Here is a 19,139-nt window from a genome sequence, read left to right on the forward strand (position 1 = left end):
CTCCAGGCAGGCTCCTCCTTATAATTCTAAGTTGCTATAAGAAATGAACATAGCTAAGTTGTGGGAAAATATTTTCATTACCCTCTGAGCATTTTAAAACTTAACCAAAAGGATTGAAGTTCACATAAGAATGGCAAGTACAAAGAGTGAAATACAGCATTTTTCATTTTAATGCCCCTCTAAGCTTCTGGCTTGTTTCTCACGGCATCATTCTTCTCTCTCCCTATGTTTGAGGGTTGGACAGAATCAGACCTTAGGTTGTATAGATGGTTCAGTTGGAAGGTGCTGTATACATTGATATTCATCAGCACTGATCTATTTTCTCTCTCTCCTTCTCCCCTATTTAAAAAAAAAAAGAAATAAAAGCAATAGGGAAGAAACTGTACTACAAAGGAAAACAGCAGCTAGTGCCCCTCCACCTCCAAATGAAGAAGCTGTTTCAAGTAGTTCTGAGGATGATTCTGGAACTGACCGAGAAGATGAGGGCTCTGTTTCTCAGCGCTCTACACCAGTCAAGATGACAGATGCAGGTGACAGTACCAAAGTGACGGAGGTGAGGAAGGAGAGCAGCATGTTTAATCCATGGCTGACAATTTGGAGGAGGATGGCAATAAAAATTCTCTCTTTAGGCATACCAGTAAGAGCAAGAAAACTTTGAACTGAGTGACTCAAACCCCTTTAATTGGCAATTTATGAGACATTTTGTAGTTTGAATGTTAATATGGAGATGATTGAAAGTAGGTGGCATTTTGAAATAGATTGTTCCTTTTTTCATAAGATGATATAACTAGTTTTTTAAAATATCTAAACTTATACTTCCAGGTAAGTGTGGTTACCTTTGAAGTAGTCACCTTGAGAGGCTATACTTATTCCAGTGATTCTATCCTTTTTCCCAACATTTAAAAAAATCTCCAATTTAACCAACATATATTAAGCACCTACTATGTGTCAGACACTGTACTAGATACTGGGGCTTAAAATGAAACAAAACAAGACAGTCCTAGTTCTTGGGATTATATTCTATTGGAACTCTTTTTTTAAAATAACTTTAAAAGGGTAGCAAATTTTATTCCTTTGGGAATAGGTTTGTTTGTTAAAAAAAAATCAGGCACATTTCTTCATGGTCATACTATGTATACGAAGGGATATTTAAAATTAAGGGAAAGTTAATCCATAGAAAATAATCAGAATCATTAATGGAAATGTTAAACATGAAATTATGGTAATTGCTTTTTAAAATGTTCACTGTAAGTCATCTGCATATAGTCTTCTACTTTAGACTCTTGTTGAACAAGAATATTATGCACCTTATGTATTCTTTGCATCAGAATAGATTGAAATTACTTTAAACTTTCTATACGTGTCGTGATAAAGTACAACTCTCCAGATTAATGGAGAGATTAACTGTTCCTTTTAGTTGTTGGTTCAGGTGTGGTAGTAAGAAAAGCCACCTTTTTTCCTTTGCTAAATTCTTTAAATTTGTATTTTTGTGTTATGTGTCTGCATAAAATCTTCCTCCACCAATGCATTTCTAAGCAGCTTATGAATTATTAGGTGAGTTCTGGGTAGTTGCCTGTGATGTAGTAAGGTTGTGTTGTGCCCAGAGTGGAAAGCACATCTCAGAAATATCAGAGAAAGGCCAGGTCTTACTGATTCTGAACCTAATGTTCTGTTGACTATACTACCCCTGTCTTACTAAATTAGGGCCTGCCACCCAATTCACTGCAATTATGAATCTAATCTATATGAATTTAAATTTGAATAGTGAGAGCCGTTGTATTTTTCCCCTTCTTGATATAATTCCATTTTAGAACAGACCTCCATTGCACTGTTAAGTGGACAGTCACATTGACTCCCTTTGTTCTTATGAAAAACCAACCCAAACAGTGTCTACCTGGCTGTCTCAGAAGTCAGCAACAAGCCAGCAGATTAGAAAGTCTCTCTTCCTTCTCCTGAACCCCAACAAATTGCTCTCAAGGCCAGTGTTTTCTGTGTGATATATGTACATGTGGGAAATGGGTTATATTCAGAAGTCTGCTTGGCCCATAGAGACATAACTTTTTTATGTGCCAATTGATGCTTGTCTCTGCTTAAGCTTCCAACAATGTCTAGAATAAATATTTTATTAATTTTTATTCTAGATTTTAATAAAATAGGTTCTTCTTGACAAAACAATAGCATAAATCAAAGTTTGTTGGTATTATTACTAATAATAGATTACGTTGTCATGGCACTTTAAGGTTTACAAACATTTTAATAACAACCCTGTAAGGTGAGAGTCTGTACAAATATTATTATTAACAATTTTCAGATCAGGAAATTGAGGCCCAATAAATTGATGTTACTTGCTCATGGCCATACAGCTAATAAGGGTTAAAATTGGAACTCAAACCTAGGGCCTGTGAGTGAAAGACAGGTTATCTTTCTACTACAGCATGGTGCTGTTTATAGGCAAATTATGTGGTTCTCATTTTAAAATAAACAAAAAGCTTGGTGAGTAACTCTTGAGTATTTGAATTTTTATATTTTTGCAAATAAGTATTACACTATTAAAATTCTATGATTATAAAACCAAGATTTTTATTGCACAAGAGAAAAGATATAGAGCAAATGTTACTTGCTAAATTAAGACAGCTTTTCATTTTTGTAGCATGATTTCAGGAAAGTATCAGTGGGCTTTAAGAGACTTTTTAACCATTTTTTGTAATCAAAGAATTAAACATTAAATTTCTTATAGCAGCTTACTTTAATACTTCAAAATATATGTGATTTCATCATTGTGGTAGATACTCTCTCTACCAACAGATCACAACCATTCTCAGTCTTTAGTAGACAGCGTCTGTGGTCGGAACAATTCAGTCCCCTGGGAATCCAGCTTTCTGGCGATGAGACTCTCTGAATGTAGTTGGGTTGGTGCTCCCACAAAAAGCCTGTGGTTAGGACTGTGTTAGAAGCCTGTACTTGAAGCAGGATCTGGCAGAGCTTGTGCTCTGTTTATGTAGCCTTTAAGGATATAGGTCATTTGTGCATCGCAGTGAGGCACAGGAGCAGAACCCCTGTGCAGAATTAGGCCAAAAGAAATAGTAGGAGTTGATCCGCAGGCCTTTTCCCTTGTCATCTAGTAGAAATAATTTATCTTAATGAGTGCCTTTTTTTCTCTTTGTAAAAATGTAGGGAAATCTCATTCTGTTGTCTTCAGCTGAAAAGTTATATGAACAAATAAAAGTAGTAACACATGCATACTTTTGTAAAAATTTTCACTTTCTCCCATGGGTTCATGAAGTCTTTGCCTTTGGAAATTATTAGAGCCTTGAAATTCTAAAAAGACTCATTGATATCATCTTTTTTTTCCCCCTTCACAACTCCAGAATTTAGTGCAACCTATGAAAGATGTTTATGGGATTAACCTCTCAGATGTTCCTTCAGAAGAAGATCTCTCTGTTTATACAAGGTAAGGTAATTCACCAGTTCAGCGACTATGTGTTAGGTGCTAGACTTATGAGAGTGATAATCTCTGCTATCCAGAAGCTTAAAATCAGAGGTGTGTATGGGGAAGCCGTAAAGACAAAACCATGATTCTATAAGGCAGATTTGAGAGGCTCTGGAGCAGGGAGACCTGGGCTCCAGTCCCACCTTGGACATATATAGGCTGTATGACCCTGAGCAGGTTATTTAACCACCCAGTGCACCAATCTAGGTGACCCAAGAGATGTTGATCTGCATTAAAGGCATTTCCTTGCTAATGAAATCATAGTTCATAGGATCATTGATTTAGAGCTAAAAGAACCCCTTAGAGGTCATGGAATTCAACCCCATTATTTTATAGAGTAGGAAACTGAGGCCCAGGGGAGTTATGTGGTTTACTCAGGGTCACACATCCAGTAAGTTTCTTAGGTGGCATTTGAACCCATGTCTTCTTGCCTCCAAGTCCAGTGCCCTATTCACTACTTTATGCTGCCTCTCATGGATCACAGGTCCATTTCCCCCAAAAGAGGCAGAAAGAATAGACATAAAGTGCTATGAAGTGTGGAGCCAGGGGGTTCAAAAGTAAGTGGAAGTCTCCATGGAGGAGGTATCTCTTGAGTCTTAAAAGAAATGAAATATATTAATAAGCAGTAATACAGAGGAAGTAGATTCCAGAAATCAGAAATGATTAGCTTGATTGCTACAGATAGGAGAGAAGGCAACTTAAGCAGAGACTGAAAAACCAATATTCCTATAGCTTTTTTTTTAATAATTGAAAATTCTTTTCAATAAAAATATTTTTTCTCTTCTTATCCTTCTTCCCTCAACATATTGAAAAAGAGAGAAAAATAAAACCCTTATAATAAACATGTATAGTCAAGCGAAACAAATTCCCACCTTGGCCGTGTCCAAAAAATACATTTTAATTTACAATCTGAGTCTATCCCCTCTTTGTCTGGAATCGTGGTTGGTCATTATGTTGATCTGAGTTCTTAAGTCTTTCAAAGTTGTGTGTCTTTACAATGTGGTTAGTACTATATAAATTGTTCTCTTGGTGCTATTCACTTCGTGTTCTGGTTCTACTCATTTCACTTATAACTTTGAATCTGATATAATTTTCTTAATAAAGAACATACTGTTGGGTTTAGAGCTGGAAGAGACTTCGACCTAACAATAATGATCAGAATATTAATGGTCAGTCCTCTATTAGATGGAAATATTTGGGTTCCAGTTAAAGACACACGAGAAAGCATATAAAAAAACCTCTGCTTTGTGAAACATAATGCCAACCTAGAAACATTTGCTTAGATTTCTGAGTTAAAACAATCTCTTGCACAGAAATATATACCCGAACAGTAGAAAAGTATAAAGTGCTTATATTTCTAGTACACAACTCTGGACTTTATACTAAAGTGTAAATGTAATGATACCTCTGTTAATGAAGGCTCTGGAAACAAAGATCCTTTTTTTTTTTTTAATAAAATGGGCTAGGGCATAGAGGTATTGGAGCAAGATGCAGCATCCTCTGTACCGGCTTGCTATGGTGAAGTCATCAACTTGGCTGTCTCAGGTACTGCAAAGGTTGAGAGGAGGATGCATGGCTACGACTCATATAGCATAGGAATGGTGACAGAATTATCTCCTCTAACCTCAACTTACTTCATGGAGGACCACCTCAATCCAGAGAAATGGCAGCCTTCTTTAGGGGAGCTAAAAGTCCTGGGCAGTCCTCTTTTTCAAATTTTATAAAGCTAAATAAGAAAGGCAGGGTGGTTTAGTGTGAAGAATAAAAGGCTGAATTCTATCACATTTATTTACTTGTGAATGAAGGCAAATAAGTGCCTTCCTCGACTTTTAAAATAGACATACATTCCTTACTGTGTTTTTTTTTGAAGTCAAAATGTGATAATTATCATAATGCTTTGAAAATGCTATATGAATATTATTTATTATTATTACCTGGCTTACTATGTGTAATTGAGAGAATTGGTGGAAAAAACTTAATAACTAAAGAATGCAATTCAAATTCTTTTTAATGACTCTAAGTCCAAAACAACTAATCAACAAAGTTTTTGCTTCGCCTTTTCTGCTTTTTAAGACATTTGAATACAGTATAGTGAAAAGACAATTGGATTTGAATTCTGAGGACCTGAGTTTGAATTATATCTCTGTTCTTTATTATCTTGACCTTGAACAAGTCACTTTAATGAAGGGTTAGATAAATTATTTCTCAGTTCTCTTCATCTCTGAGACCCAAAATTATAAAATTGCACAATGAGGCCTACATTTGATGTGAAAAAGTACAAATCAGGCTGCATAATGAAGGAAGCCTTACTCCATTTTTTTTTTTTGCCTTAGCTGTAATCTGTAGATAAGGCTGAACAGCCCACTCTAAAATAGGAGAAAAGCTTACGATTATTTCATATGAAATGGCAGATACTTGTATACTTTCCTGCAATAACTATGTTACTATCATCCTAAAGAAAGCCTCATTTCCCTTGACCTACTGATATTGCAAGTTATTATTTCTCTTACTTGTGTCTATCCATCGCAATCTGTAGATTTGTTCAACTGGGACAGCATCAACACAGGCAAGACAAGAGTAACCAGCAGTATTGCTCTAAGCACTTAGATGGAGTTATAAAATTGTAAGTACTGTGCGATTTTGAACATTCATACACATCTAATTTTTTTAAAAAAGTCTGGCCATAAGACTGCTAAAATACAGTACCCTTCCCTCATTACACCTTGACAGAAACAAATGGGATTGATATGTGGTGATAGGGAGAAGGAGAGGCAGTTTGGGCTGTGTTTCAAGTGAGTACTTCAGGGGTGGTAGAAGTTGATGGAAATTGCTTCTCATTGATTGGAGGCAATTAAGGTGACTCGTTTGGCCCTAAAAATAGACTCGTCAACTAGATGATAGACTCTTTAAGTTCTTGGAGACTGTGTTTTCTATTAATTTTGTATTTCCTTCAGCACCTAGTATAGCAGTGAGATAAGCCCTGGATTTGGAATCAAGGATTCAGATCAGATTTCAGCTCTGCTACTTATTAGCTGTGCAACCCTGGCCAACCTAATTCACTTTTCTGGGCCTCAGTTTCCCTATTTGTAAAACGAGAGAGTTGCACAAGAAATTCACAAGATAACCTTTGTCTTTAAACCCAGGATCTTACATTATGATTCCAAGTAGGTGCTCAGTAAGTGTTGAATGAATCCAGCTGGGATACATTACCTTTAACATTCCCATAAGCTCCTGTTGCTCAAGTACAGTACCTTTGAAGAGCCCAGTAAAATGTTAGGGAGAGGAGAGTATATCTGGCTGTATATACTTGGCTGCTTTTTTTTTTTAAGTTAGGTCTTTTCTTTTCCTTTCCACACTAATTGGAATAACATGTTATTTTTGTAGGATGGAAGATAGGCAAATCTTTTTTGTATGTCCATATAGATATTTTTTTCCAAGCTCCCAACACTTTGTTTTGGGAGAAAGTGGAAACAGTGTTTGAAAATCATAGAATGAAAGACCCAGAAGAGGTTTATTTTTTTTCTTTTTGTTTTTGTAGTATTTTTTCCCAATTACACGTCAAGACAATTTTTAGCATTCATTTTTACAAGATTTTGAGTTCCAAGTTTTTCTCCCTCCCTATCACCCTCATTCCATTCGCCTCTTCCTAAAATGATAGACAATTTTATATAGGTTATATAGGTACTATCATACAGAACATATTTCCATATTGGTCACAGTTGTGAAAGAAGAAAAGATCAAAAGGGAAAAAACCCACAAAAAAGAATAAGTGAAAAAAATATGCTTCTATCTGCATTCAGAGTCCATCAGTTCTTTAACTGGATATGGATAGTATTTTCTTGGATCATTGTGTTGCTGAGAAGAGCTGAGTCATTCATAGTTGATCATCACACAGTGTTGCTGATACTGTGTACAATGTTTTCCTGGTTCTGTTCATTTCACTTTGCATCAGTTTATACAAGTCTTTCCAAGTTTTTCTGAAATCTACCTGTTCATCATTTCTTATTGCACAATAGTATTCCATTATATTAATATACCACAACTTGTTTAGCCATTCCCCAATTGATGGGCATCCCCTCAGTTTCCAATATTTTGCCACCATGAAAAAGGCTGCTAGAAATATTTTTGCATATGTAGGTCTATTCTTCTTTTTTCTGATCTCTTTGGGATACAGTCTTAGTAGTAGTATTGCTGGATCAAAGGATATGCAGAGTTTGGTTGCCCTTTGGGTATAGTTCCAAATTGCCCTCCAGAGTGGTTGGATCAGTTCACATCTCCACCAATAGTGCATTAGTGTCCCAGTTTTCCCAAATCATCTCCAACATTTATCATTTTCCTCATTGTCATCTTAGCCAATCTGATAAGTGTGAGGTGGTACCTCAGAGTTGTTTTAATTTGCATTTTTCTAATCAAAAATTATTTAGAGCCCTTCTTCATATGCCTATAGATAGCTTTGATGTCTTTATCTGAAAACTGCCTGTTCATATCCTTTGACCATTTATCATTGGAGGAATGGCTTGTATTCTGATATATTCAGTTCTCTATATATTTGAGAAATGAGGTCTTTATCAGAGATACTTGCTGTAAAGTTTCCCAGTTTTCTGCTTTCCTTCTAATCTTGGTTGCACTGGTTTTGTTTGTGCAAAAGTTTTTTAATTTAATATAATCAAAATTATCTATTTTACATTTCATAATGCTCTCTGTTTCTTGTTTGTTCATGAACTTGTAACTCACTTAGCTTCTCCTTTAAGAATTTGAGTGCTATACAACTTGGTACATATATGTTTAATATTGACATTGCTTCACTGTCTATGTCACCTTTTAGCAAGATGCAGTTTCTTTCCTTATCCCTTTTAACTAGTTTTCTTTTTGCTTTTGCTTTGTCTGAGATCAGGATTGCTATCTCTGCTTTTTTTTTTTTTTTTACCTCAGCTGAAGCATAGTAGATTCTGCTCCAGACCCTTACCTTCACTCTGTTATGTGTCTCCCTGCTTCAAGTGTGTTCCTTGTAATCAGTATATGGCAGGACTCGGAGTTTAATCCACTCTGTTATCTGTTTCTGTTTTATGGGAGAGTTCATCCCAATCACATTCACAGTTATGGTTATTAAATGCGTATTTCCCTCCATCCCATTTTTCCTCCTGTTTGTCCTTTCTCACCTTTCACTCTTTCCCTCTTTAGCGGTGTTTTGCTTCTGTCTACCACCTCCTCCGATCTGCCTTCCCTACTGTCAGTCGCCCTCCCTTTACTTAATCTCCCCTCCTACTTCTCTGTCAGGAAGACAGATTTCTATATTCAACTGGTCATGTATATTATTCCCTCTTTGAGCCAATACTGATGAGAGTAAGGTTCAAGCGATGCCCATTGGCATCCTCCTATTTCCCCCTCCACTGTAATAGGTTTTTCACTCCTCTTAATGTGAAATAATTTACCCATTCTACCTTTCCCTTCTTTCTGTACCCAGTATACTCCTTTTTCTCTTCCCTTACTTATTTTTTATATAATTCCTCCAGTTTACTTTATATGTATACCCTTTGTCTATGTATATTCCTTCTAGTTATACAATTAATGATATAATTTTTAAGGATAACAGATATCATCTTCCCATGTAGGGATGTAAACAGTTTAGCTCCATTGAATCCCTTATGTTTTCTTTTCTCTTTTTCCCTTTGTAGACTTCTCTTGGGTCTTGATATTGGAGATCAAATTTTTTTGTTCAATTCTGGTCTTCTCCTTATGAAAGCTTGAAATTCCCCAGAAGAGATTTAAAAATATGACCTACTTCATCATGGTTTTAGGGCTATTTTCAAACTACAGTTGAAAAAGTAACCTTCCAGAATATGATGGTGATAATTATCTTGTCATTTTAAAATTTTTTTCCTTTTTTAAAAAAAAATCTTCACAACTAGTTGTAAGTTCCTAGAGGGCAAGAATTGTGTCTTATATTTTTTTGTATTACCCTCGTATTAGGCCTGAAACAGTACTAAACACATATTTGACCCTCAGATGTTTGTTTAATACACTTATTTCTATCCTGTCCCCAGACCATTTCTTCTTTGCTGCCATCTAATTTTGTCATTTTAGCAAGTGAATTCCATACATGCAGAGGTTGCTGCTGCTGCTTCTTCTTTTTCTTTTTTTTTTGAGTACAGGAGCATAGGGATCATATTGAATTTTTTTTTGAGTGGGGAGGCATGTGGATTATATTATTGAATAAATTAAGATTAATGTTACTAAACCAAGAGTACCTTGAAATTTATAAAAACTGAGGCAGATTATTAGGTAGTTTGTCTCAATTTTCAAAAAGATTTTTTATAATTTTCAAGGAATAAAGCAAATGATACAGTGGAACTTTAGTCCTTCCAAATCAGGCCCTAATTTATTTTGTAGCTGGGATTACAGCTGCTACTGTTGAATTATTTTTTTAAAGACTTGTAACATTCACTTTTTTGTTTCCCAGTATAAATAAAAACTATGAGGAACCATTAATTTTTTAACCTTTTCTATCTAATTAATAAAAAAAATCTAGCATGTGTGTTTATTATAGTTTCTTCAAACAGGTAACAAAAAACCTCTAAGGCATCGGTATTATGTTGTCATGGCAACAACCCCCATTCTGGATGCTTTAAAATGAAGCTACACAACTGGGACTTTAAATCGTTGACTGTTCATTTGAAAATGTATTAAAGTCATGTATACACTCTAAAGAAACAAGAGAGATGACATAAGTGGAATGGCTAAAATTTCCATCTGCTTCTTATTCAGATTTTGGTGACTTTTAAAATGAAGGGCCTAAACTCTCAGCTCGTATTTCTTAGAATTTCATAACCACATCAATATAGTAGTAGTCTTTCAAGATGGATGGTTAAACTGTCTTTCATTTTTTTTGCTTTGTACATGGGGTAAATAAGGCAAAGAGTAGTAATTTGAATACTTTGGTTAATTTGCCTGTGGTCATAGAACAAGCCAATTCCATAAATGGGAAAATAATACAAATAGCTCTAAAATCTTAGTGTGTTTGCTTGAGAATAGTTTTGTTGGATAAGAAGTCATCGGCAGTCACATAGATGCCTAGTGGCTACCAGGAGCATGATTGGCAGCAAGTTAATGGAGGGGTTGCCCTGAAACACAGTCTGAAGGGTGGTACAAAGACCTGGTCAATAGATGCTGCAAGAGCTTCCCAGAAGTATGTATTACACTTGGCAGGTCACAAAATCTTACTGAGAATGGATATGGAGTACAAAGAGAGTGATATATACACTGTTGGCTCAACATAGCATTAAAAGGCATAGCTACAGTTCAGGTAGATGAGGCCCTTGCCTCGCATTCACATTTTCTGAAATGCTGTTGACCTTTCCCTAAGTCCACTGACAGTAGTTGAATAAGGAAAAACCACCCTATACCGGGAACTGTAACAGCAAATATTCTGGACCATTGTAACCTAAAATGCTCACTCACTGAGACTGCATTTTTAGACACAGGACAAATGTCAATTTACAATATTACCTTACATATTTTGCTTGGTTTTTCCTTTTTTGTTTTTTTTTTGGGTGGAGGGGCAATTCTTTGTTACAAGGCATAATTTATGTAGGGGAAGTATATATTCAGAAATGAAGGTGATAAAAAAATGCTATCAATATAAATTTTAACAAGTAAAGAGAAAAATATAGGACATAACATTTATGCTTTGTCTAGTACCTGTCATTGTGTGCCCTTCAGTTAGCAGCTACCTCCCAAATGCATTAATTGATTAGGTTATATAATAGAGAAGTTATCTGGTAACTCTCTAATAGTCAGTATTACTCGGTAAAACCCAGAACAAATCAGATACTTACAGGTGAAATATTAAATGGACTTGAATCCATAATAAAAATATGTCTACCTGTGAGTTTCATTTTGTCCTACTAGGGAAAGATGGAAGATTTATAGTGAAAACTTGCTTAAACAATTGGAAAACAATTCAAAGGAAATTAAAAAGCTGAAAAATCTCTCTATATTTGGTATTTTATTATTCCCTTCCCAACCTTCCTGATCATTCTTAGAACTTTAGGTATTTGATGTACTTTTTTTCCTCACAGGCTTTTATCTATAGATAAAAGACTTTAGAATTCAATGGTACCCTTCACATCATCTAGTCTGAATTTTTCATTTTACCAGTGAAGAAACTGAGGCCAGAAGGTTGAAGTGTCTTGCCCAAGGCTATCCAGGGGTTTAAGCCTGGGTCTTTGAACTGTAAAATCAAGAGCTCTCTCCACTGAAGTTTTGCTTTCTTTATCTAATTTCCTCTTGAACAAATTTTTCTGTGCTGACATTAAAAACATTTCTTCTGCTCAGAATTCATCTTTTTCCTCTCTTCCCATTGCTATCTGCCTTCAGTCATGGCTAATCTTGAGAAGCCTTTACTTCACTATCTTCTCAAATACAAAGTACCTCTGAAAGAAGACCATTTCACCCATTGATCCTTATACTGTACATCTCCAGCCATCAATTTCCCCTCTTTTCTGTTGTTTGACCCTTCCTTCTAAATTCAGTTTTCTTCCCATGAACCCTCTGCCACTTCATATTTATCTTTCCATATTATCAGCTCCTAAAAAGGTGAATGTCATAAGGCAAAAGATTCTATCATCATCTTGCCTTTTCTCAATCTTTTATTATTCTTTCTGAACTGTCTTATCCATACATGACTAAACCCAGTATTCTGGGAAGGACAAAAGGTAGCGTAAATTTGCTTTTGGTGTTTGTATTGGTGTGTGTGTGTGTGTATATGTGTGTTGCTATGAGCTCATGAAATGACTGATATGCTCACTTTTATTCATGGAAGCACCAATTCACTCCTCAGTTTCAGCTTAAAACTTCTCCTGACTTGTTAGGGAGTCTTTAAGCATCTACCCTCAATAGTTGCTAGGAAAAAGGAATATAAATAACCATGCTGTTATACAATTAATGTTTTTATTGAGCAACTTAGTTTCAGGAATAGGTCTGGGTCACTTTAAAAATTATCAGCAGAAAGGTGCTTCATATGTAATATATAGTTTAGGGATAAGTATCTATACCAGGGCTTGTTTGAATTCAGTCTGAAAAGTTGGACCAGTTACTATCAGATGAATCAGTGCATTCATTCTTCCATACCATCATGGTTTTATTTATTGAAAACTATTATTCCAGCATACTAAATAGCTATATTTGACCCGAATTACTATTGCTCCAAATAGTAACTAGTTTGTACTCCAGAAAGTACTAATCCCATTCTTTGTTTTTTGTAAATTGGATAGGGAAATTTGAGCTTATTTAGGATCCCTAAATACTAGCTTGAGTAACACAGCTTAATTATCTCTAACATTAACTAGCTAGCTTAGGTTCAGTATTTTGTTACTAGACAAAACCTGTTTCCCAGGGGCCAGATTTTTCCTTTGGTTTGATTTCATCTAGTCATTGGGTGCTTTGAACACTTGGGCAAACTAGAGGATCATTTCCTCCCTGGTTATCCAACTTAGAAAGAATTCCTTAAAACTATAAGGAATATAGCAGTTAAACAGCTGGAGATATAGTTAATAAGTTATTTTACATGTCAAAGGTAGCAGATAATAAGTAATAATATTCTGAACCCCACAGCCCAAATAAAAAACAGAATATGACTTTCTAATAACTCAAAATTTATTCTACCAGCTTCTCTCTGTGTATCTCTTCCTTCTTCCCCTTGTCTTTTTATTTCTTTTCTTTTTGATGTATTTCTCCCATCTCCATCTTTATCTTTTTTCTTTCCTCTTCTCTCTTTCTCCATTCTTTTCCCCTCTATTATATTTTATTAAATTTTGTATGTTCTAGGTTTAAAAAGTGAATTAATATTTTACATTTATCCAAGAAAAACACTATCCAAATTAAATTGTTTTCTCTCATTGGCGCTCATTTTTTACTTTTGTAAATCTTATCAGTAGAAAAAGGTTCTATATACCTGATTTGGACCAAACATCTACCTAAAGTAACACTTTCAATTTGTGAGTTTTTTGTTTTGTTTTTATTTTTTTGTCTAGATTTGTGATTTTATCTGTTGGGTTCTTCCTAATGAGGAAACTCCCTCTACCAATGTAAATCAACAACTAGTTTTCAACTTATCATAATAGGAAGTTGCCTGGGGCATTGAAATGTTAAATGACTTGCTCAGGGTCACAGAGATTAAGGGGAATTTGAAAAGTTCCTTTAATACTTTGAATAAATAGGCAAATCTATAAATATCTTAAATGCAGAAATTTATTTCTTGTAAGCCAACTTTTGATAGGTTACAGTGTAGAAAGAGTAGCCCCTCAAGCTAAAAGGTTAATTTGAGTAAGAGTTCTGACACCTGGGAACTCCAGCTGCCTTATGCTCCAAGCCAGAGGTGTCAAATTTATTACGATAAGAGTGGGAAAGAAAAAGATTGAAGATAAAAACTAGTTTGTTACTTACAGAGTAGGCATTACAGAAAGCACAGTGAAGAGGCTGGTTAGCTTATAGTGGGAGGGTTTTTATGGGGGGGAATTGGGATGAGGAGAATGGGAATAAGGGAGCTGTCAGTGGGCAATAGACAATGGAATTTGAACAGTGGCAAGCAGGGGTTCAGAATCACTGGGATGGGGTGGATATGATGGGGAAGAAATATATTAATCATCAAGGAATGAGTTTAGGTGAATTGACAATGTGGTCTCCAGTAGAGCTATCCAAGGGATTAGGCAGTTGTGTGTGACTGGAGTGGTGTGTGGAAGGTTGAGAGTGAAGTGTGGTATTAAGGGGTTCCCAGGCTGGGGCAAAGCTAGCCCTGTGGAGTTGGATATGGCCAGAGAGGGTGCCAATAGTCCTGGGAATGTATTGGAATGGCTGCTCCAGGAGGGAGGCCCAGGCAAGGTAAGCCTTGTGGAGCTGTAGGTGGCTATCTTTCTGTAAATGATTGTGTCCGTAATTGTCCTTTCACTGGTCCCAATCCTGGAGACTATCAGTGGATTAAAAGTTCTTTGTATACATCATCTAAAAGGTGCAATTTATCTTAACTATTCACAAGGTGTTTCCCATGAGTTCATCTGCCTTTCATCTGAAAGCAAAACATTTTTTTTTCAAATTGAGTAAGGGTTTATCCAAACACTGTAATATTATAATAGGAAAATTCCTTAATACTCAGCTTACTTACTTGGTTGACTGATTAACTGGGGTTGTGGTATAACCCTACCCTTTCAAAGCTATCAGGGAAGAAGCTAGTAAATAGGGAGAAACTAAAGATGAGAGAAGGGTTGACCAAGGAGGCAATGTGCTAGAGAGGATGGGAGGGGATGGGTTTAAGCATGTATATATAGAGAGAGTCTGGCCATGGTAAAAAAGTGCTACCTCTTCATCAGAGACTAGACCAAATTATTTTGTGAACCTTAAAGCATCCTATAAATTTCATCTGTTATTATAATCGTAACTGTATGCTTGGTTTACCAAATTATCAGTAGTCACGAATATAGTTACATTTTCTGGCAGATAAATTATTTATTGATTTTTCTGCTCTACAGTGCAGCTCAGTCTGGCACATTGAAAGTATACTCCATTTCAAAGTATCCATACTGCCCTGCCTTTTTTTGTTTTGTTTTTTTTTTTTGTTTGTTGCTGTTGTTGTTGTTGTTTTTAGCACATACCAGAAGTATTTTGGGCAAAGCTTATTTTCCCAACTGAAAAAAACCAGACCTCTTGATTGTTTTTGGATTTAAAGATAGCTGTATCTATCTATGGGTGACTCAGATGTCTCTGGGGCCTTTGCAAGTACTTTTTAAAATACAACCCCTATTAAAACCTATCTGTATGTTTTTTCCGCCTTACAAATGGACAGGTAAATGGCAAAGCTTTGTACTCTTGTAACAGCTCATGATAGAATGATTAAGTGAATTATAAGAAAAACTCCCCCACATTTTTGAATGTTTATAAATTCAGTAAATTATTTCTTAATTGCTCTAGTGATGTTTTTCCAATGAGATAACACCTTTTTGTATTTAAATGACAGTTACAATTTTGAAAAAAAGATTTCTGAAGGAAGACAAAATTGATGCTCATGTGATGGTTTCTTTTCATTTTTTGAACACAGGCAAAGAAAAAAGGAAAAACTATTTTAATCATATTTATGAGCTCTGGAGGAAATTTAAAATTTTGCATATGAATGTTTATAGACCAGTAGGTATTGCTAGTTTTAAAAGTGTTTACTAAATAATTTTTCATGTATTATATTTTAATAATGAGAAACAGTGTTTCATAGTAGATAAAGAGACAGCCTTGGCATCATGAAGACCTCGTTCAGGTCTTAATTCTCACACAAACTGGTTGTATGGCCGTATGCCAGTCTCTTATCCTTTCATTGATACTAGCAAATGAGATGATAAATTACAAAGCAAATTATAAATTTCCAATCTTCATTGGTAGAAGGAATTCCCTCATTGGGAATTCCCCCAAATTAATGACTTCTCTTGTTTGGTTAAAAAAATGATAACGATAATAATTATTATCTTTATGCTTTCTTGTTTAGTCACAGTGATTAAATTTAAGGAATAGCACTTTAATTATATTTGATATACCTTTTGATATTTTAACAGATCTTTATGTTGTTGATGGAAAGAGGTGTGTTTACTAATAAATGAAAATAGGCTGTAATATTTTTAAGCTCTTTGGCTCTGATTCTTTCAGGAACATTGCTACGTAATTCTGTGTTAGCTTAAAATGAAGTAAATGGGAGTTCATGATAAAGACTTGGAAATTTTTATTTTCTTATATATTTTTCTTTGATTTCTTGATTAATATATGCTTTCATTGATGTTTTTCTTTGATTTCTTGATTGATATATGCTTTCATTTATTCATATATGCTTTCATGTTCCTTCAACAATTGCAGCTAGCAACTTTTCCAGACCCTTCTAACCTGTCTGAGTCTTGGCCATGTCCCTCCATAAATCCTTCTCAGGAAGTATACCAATTTCTTTATATCTCTTAATGTTATGCGGATCCCAGTGGACCACATGATCTAATCATCATTTCATCCTGGCTCTTTTTACATGACTGGCCCCACTCTATTCTTCATTCATTTCTTTGGTAATATGTTTTACATCACTTGTCCTAAGTAGTTTTTCATTTGTAAAATGCTATACTTAACTGAAGCTCAGCTTGTAGGTCTCATTGTCTCTTTTTGTGATCTGCAATTTTAATTCTTTGTATACAGGAATTGTGTACTTCATAACCATACAGCATCATCAGAAGAATATTGATGTAAAAAATTATGGACATTTGTTTCAGGGACAAGCCTGGGGGTCATTAAAAACACTGTGAAGTTTCTGAAATGCGCTTCAACCTACCGTCCTCCTTGTCAATTCTGAGCCTGGTTTCATATCCACCTGAAGTGCCTCATTCTCTGGGCTGCCCATACACCTGCATATCATAGTCTAGACTAGGGGTGGGGAAACCTGTGGCCTTGAGGTCACATGTGGCCTTCTAGGTCCTTCCATGTGGCCTTTTGACTGAGTCCCAGTTTTACAGAACAAATCTTTTTATTAAGGGGATTTGTTTTGTGAAGTTTGGATTCAGTCAAAAGGCCACACTCATTTAGGAAGTTTTGCAGTGTTCTGTGGCTTGATAGAAATTAGCACAATGTCATTTGCAAACAGGAGGATTTAGAAGCTCTTACCATCTACAAGAAATTCCTCCACCGTTTGAATTCCACACTAGACATTGTCTGACAGTGGCAAATACCTTTGGTGGGCATATATATCCCTGTTTTATTTCTTGCTTGCTAATTATAATCAGAGGGTTGTTGAATAAAGTTCTCTTTTTAAAGAGTCCTGTATCAATCAATCAGCAAAGTTTTAGTAAGCTCCTCATATGTTCCTGGAACTATGCAAAGAATTAGACAATCTCTAATTGCAATGACCTTACATTTTAATGGAGGAGACAACCAGTACATATGTAAATATATACAATATGAATATACAGTGAATAAATATAAACACACACAAAATAGTTAAATACGATGTAGAGTTAGCACATTTGGATTCTAGGATCACAGGCCCCACAGTCACTGATGAGAATAGAGTTTGCTATAGCAATCATGACAGAATTGTTCCATTTTTTTGGCTGTTGTCCTTCCAGTTCAATTTCTAAATGCTCTAGAGATGATCTGGCTTAATTTCTTTTTTTCTTTTAATTAAAAAATTATTTTTATTGTTAGTTCCAAGTTCTCTTTCACCTTCCACCTCTTCTCCTACCCATTGAGAAGGCAAGAAGTGTGATATCCATTATACTTATGAAGTCCTGCAAAACATATTTCCACATTAGCCATGTTCTGAAAAAAGCAGGAAAAATAAATGGGAAAAATATGCCGCAATCTGCATTCCAAGCCCATCAGTTCTCTTATCTAGAAGTAGAAAGCATTTTTTATCATGATTCCTTTGGACTTAATTGGGTTCTGTAACCTTGTTTTCCCCTTACTTCTTGCTGTTTTATGAGACAATACTACTCATCATTTTCCATTTTCTTCCACCATTTTCCTTAGTAAGATCTTACAAATGAGTTTATATGCTAAATTGATATTGTTCTTAGCTATCATATCTCTCTGCCTTGCAAGTAGACCAGACATTTGCTAGGCAAGGCTATTCTGGATTCCTTTTGTATCTTCATTGTAAAGATTGATTTATATGGATTAAATATCTTCAGGAAATGGTGACAGTCTGTGTTAATGCTTATTCTTCTATCCATTTCCCATTTGGGGAAAATAAACAGTAGCTTCTTTAAAAAAAAAAAAGTTGGAGTCATTTTAATTGCATGCTGTGTCTTAGGATTTTTAATCCAAGTTTATGCTGATTTTAATCTTTTCACTAACAAGTCAATGGTCACAGACTGTTTAATAGGAAATGATCCCCATATTGTCATGTGTTGATGTTATCCACAGCAGTCAAAGCACTTTGCAAGTATCACTTTGACCCGTCATTTATTGAGTAACATCATCTATTGCTCTGCTTATTAGCTATTTGAAGTTTTGCAGTATGTTAGGAGAGCCTACACTGGTGGAACTGTAGCTTCTTGATTGTAATTCCCTGCTTCTCCCATACAGATCAAGCAGCCTTTTATAAGCCCTTGTGAAGAAGGTTCTATGCCTCTGTATTATTACTGATAAATGAAAAGAATTATTTTAGAATCTCAAGCCACATGTAGATTATCATCTTCTAATTTAATTTTGTAAGTGCCCGTTTTTTTATAGGTGTACTCTTGCTATCTATTTAGATCTATTTTTAAAATTTGATAATATAAAATGAATCCTCCAGTAAAGTCTTACTCTGATGCTTTAATATGGATTGGAAGTGACTCTGGGTTCTGGAAAGACTATACAAGTAGAGTACAACAACAATAAAGTAATAATAATAGTAACAATAATAACAAAAATAATAACTAGAATTTATATAGTGTTTTAAGGTTTTCAAAGTGCTTTACATGTGTTCTCTCATTTGATTATCAAAAGAACCCTGAAGAGTAAGTGCCATTATTATCCTCATTTTATGTGAGGAAACAGAAGCACATAGAACACGGGTGATTTGACCAGGCTCACAGAGCTAGTAAGTATATGAGGCAGGATTTATATTCAGGCTTTCCTAATTACAAATCCCACAGTC

At 35.2% G+C, this 19,139-nt stretch overlaps 1 protein-coding gene across 2 annotated transcripts in view; it reads left to right on the top strand.

Annotated features, from left to right (window-relative positions):
* The window catches only part of FIG4 (FIG4 phosphoinositide 5-phosphatase), a 128,965-nt gene that overhangs the window by 82,691 nt on the left and 27,135 nt on the right, over positions 1–19,139 (top strand). For both annotated transcript variants that reach the window (XM_027855937.1, XM_027855943.1), the window contains exons 20-22: positions 358–553; positions 3,369–3,451; positions 6,027–6,113. In XM_027855937.1, coding sequence (XP_027711738.1) covers positions 358–553; positions 3,369–3,451; positions 6,027–6,113 — 366 coding nt within the window. The remainder of the gene's footprint in view (positions 1–357; positions 554–3,368; positions 3,452–6,026; positions 6,114–19,139) is intronic.

Source organism: Vombatus ursinus, unplaced genomic scaffold, assembly GCF_900497805.2.
Source record: "Vombatus ursinus unplaced genomic scaffold, bare-nosed wombat genome assembly UNPS02000582.1, whole genome shotgun sequence".
Taxonomy (NCBI): domain Eukaryota; kingdom Metazoa; phylum Chordata; class Mammalia; order Diprotodontia; family Vombatidae; genus Vombatus; species Vombatus ursinus.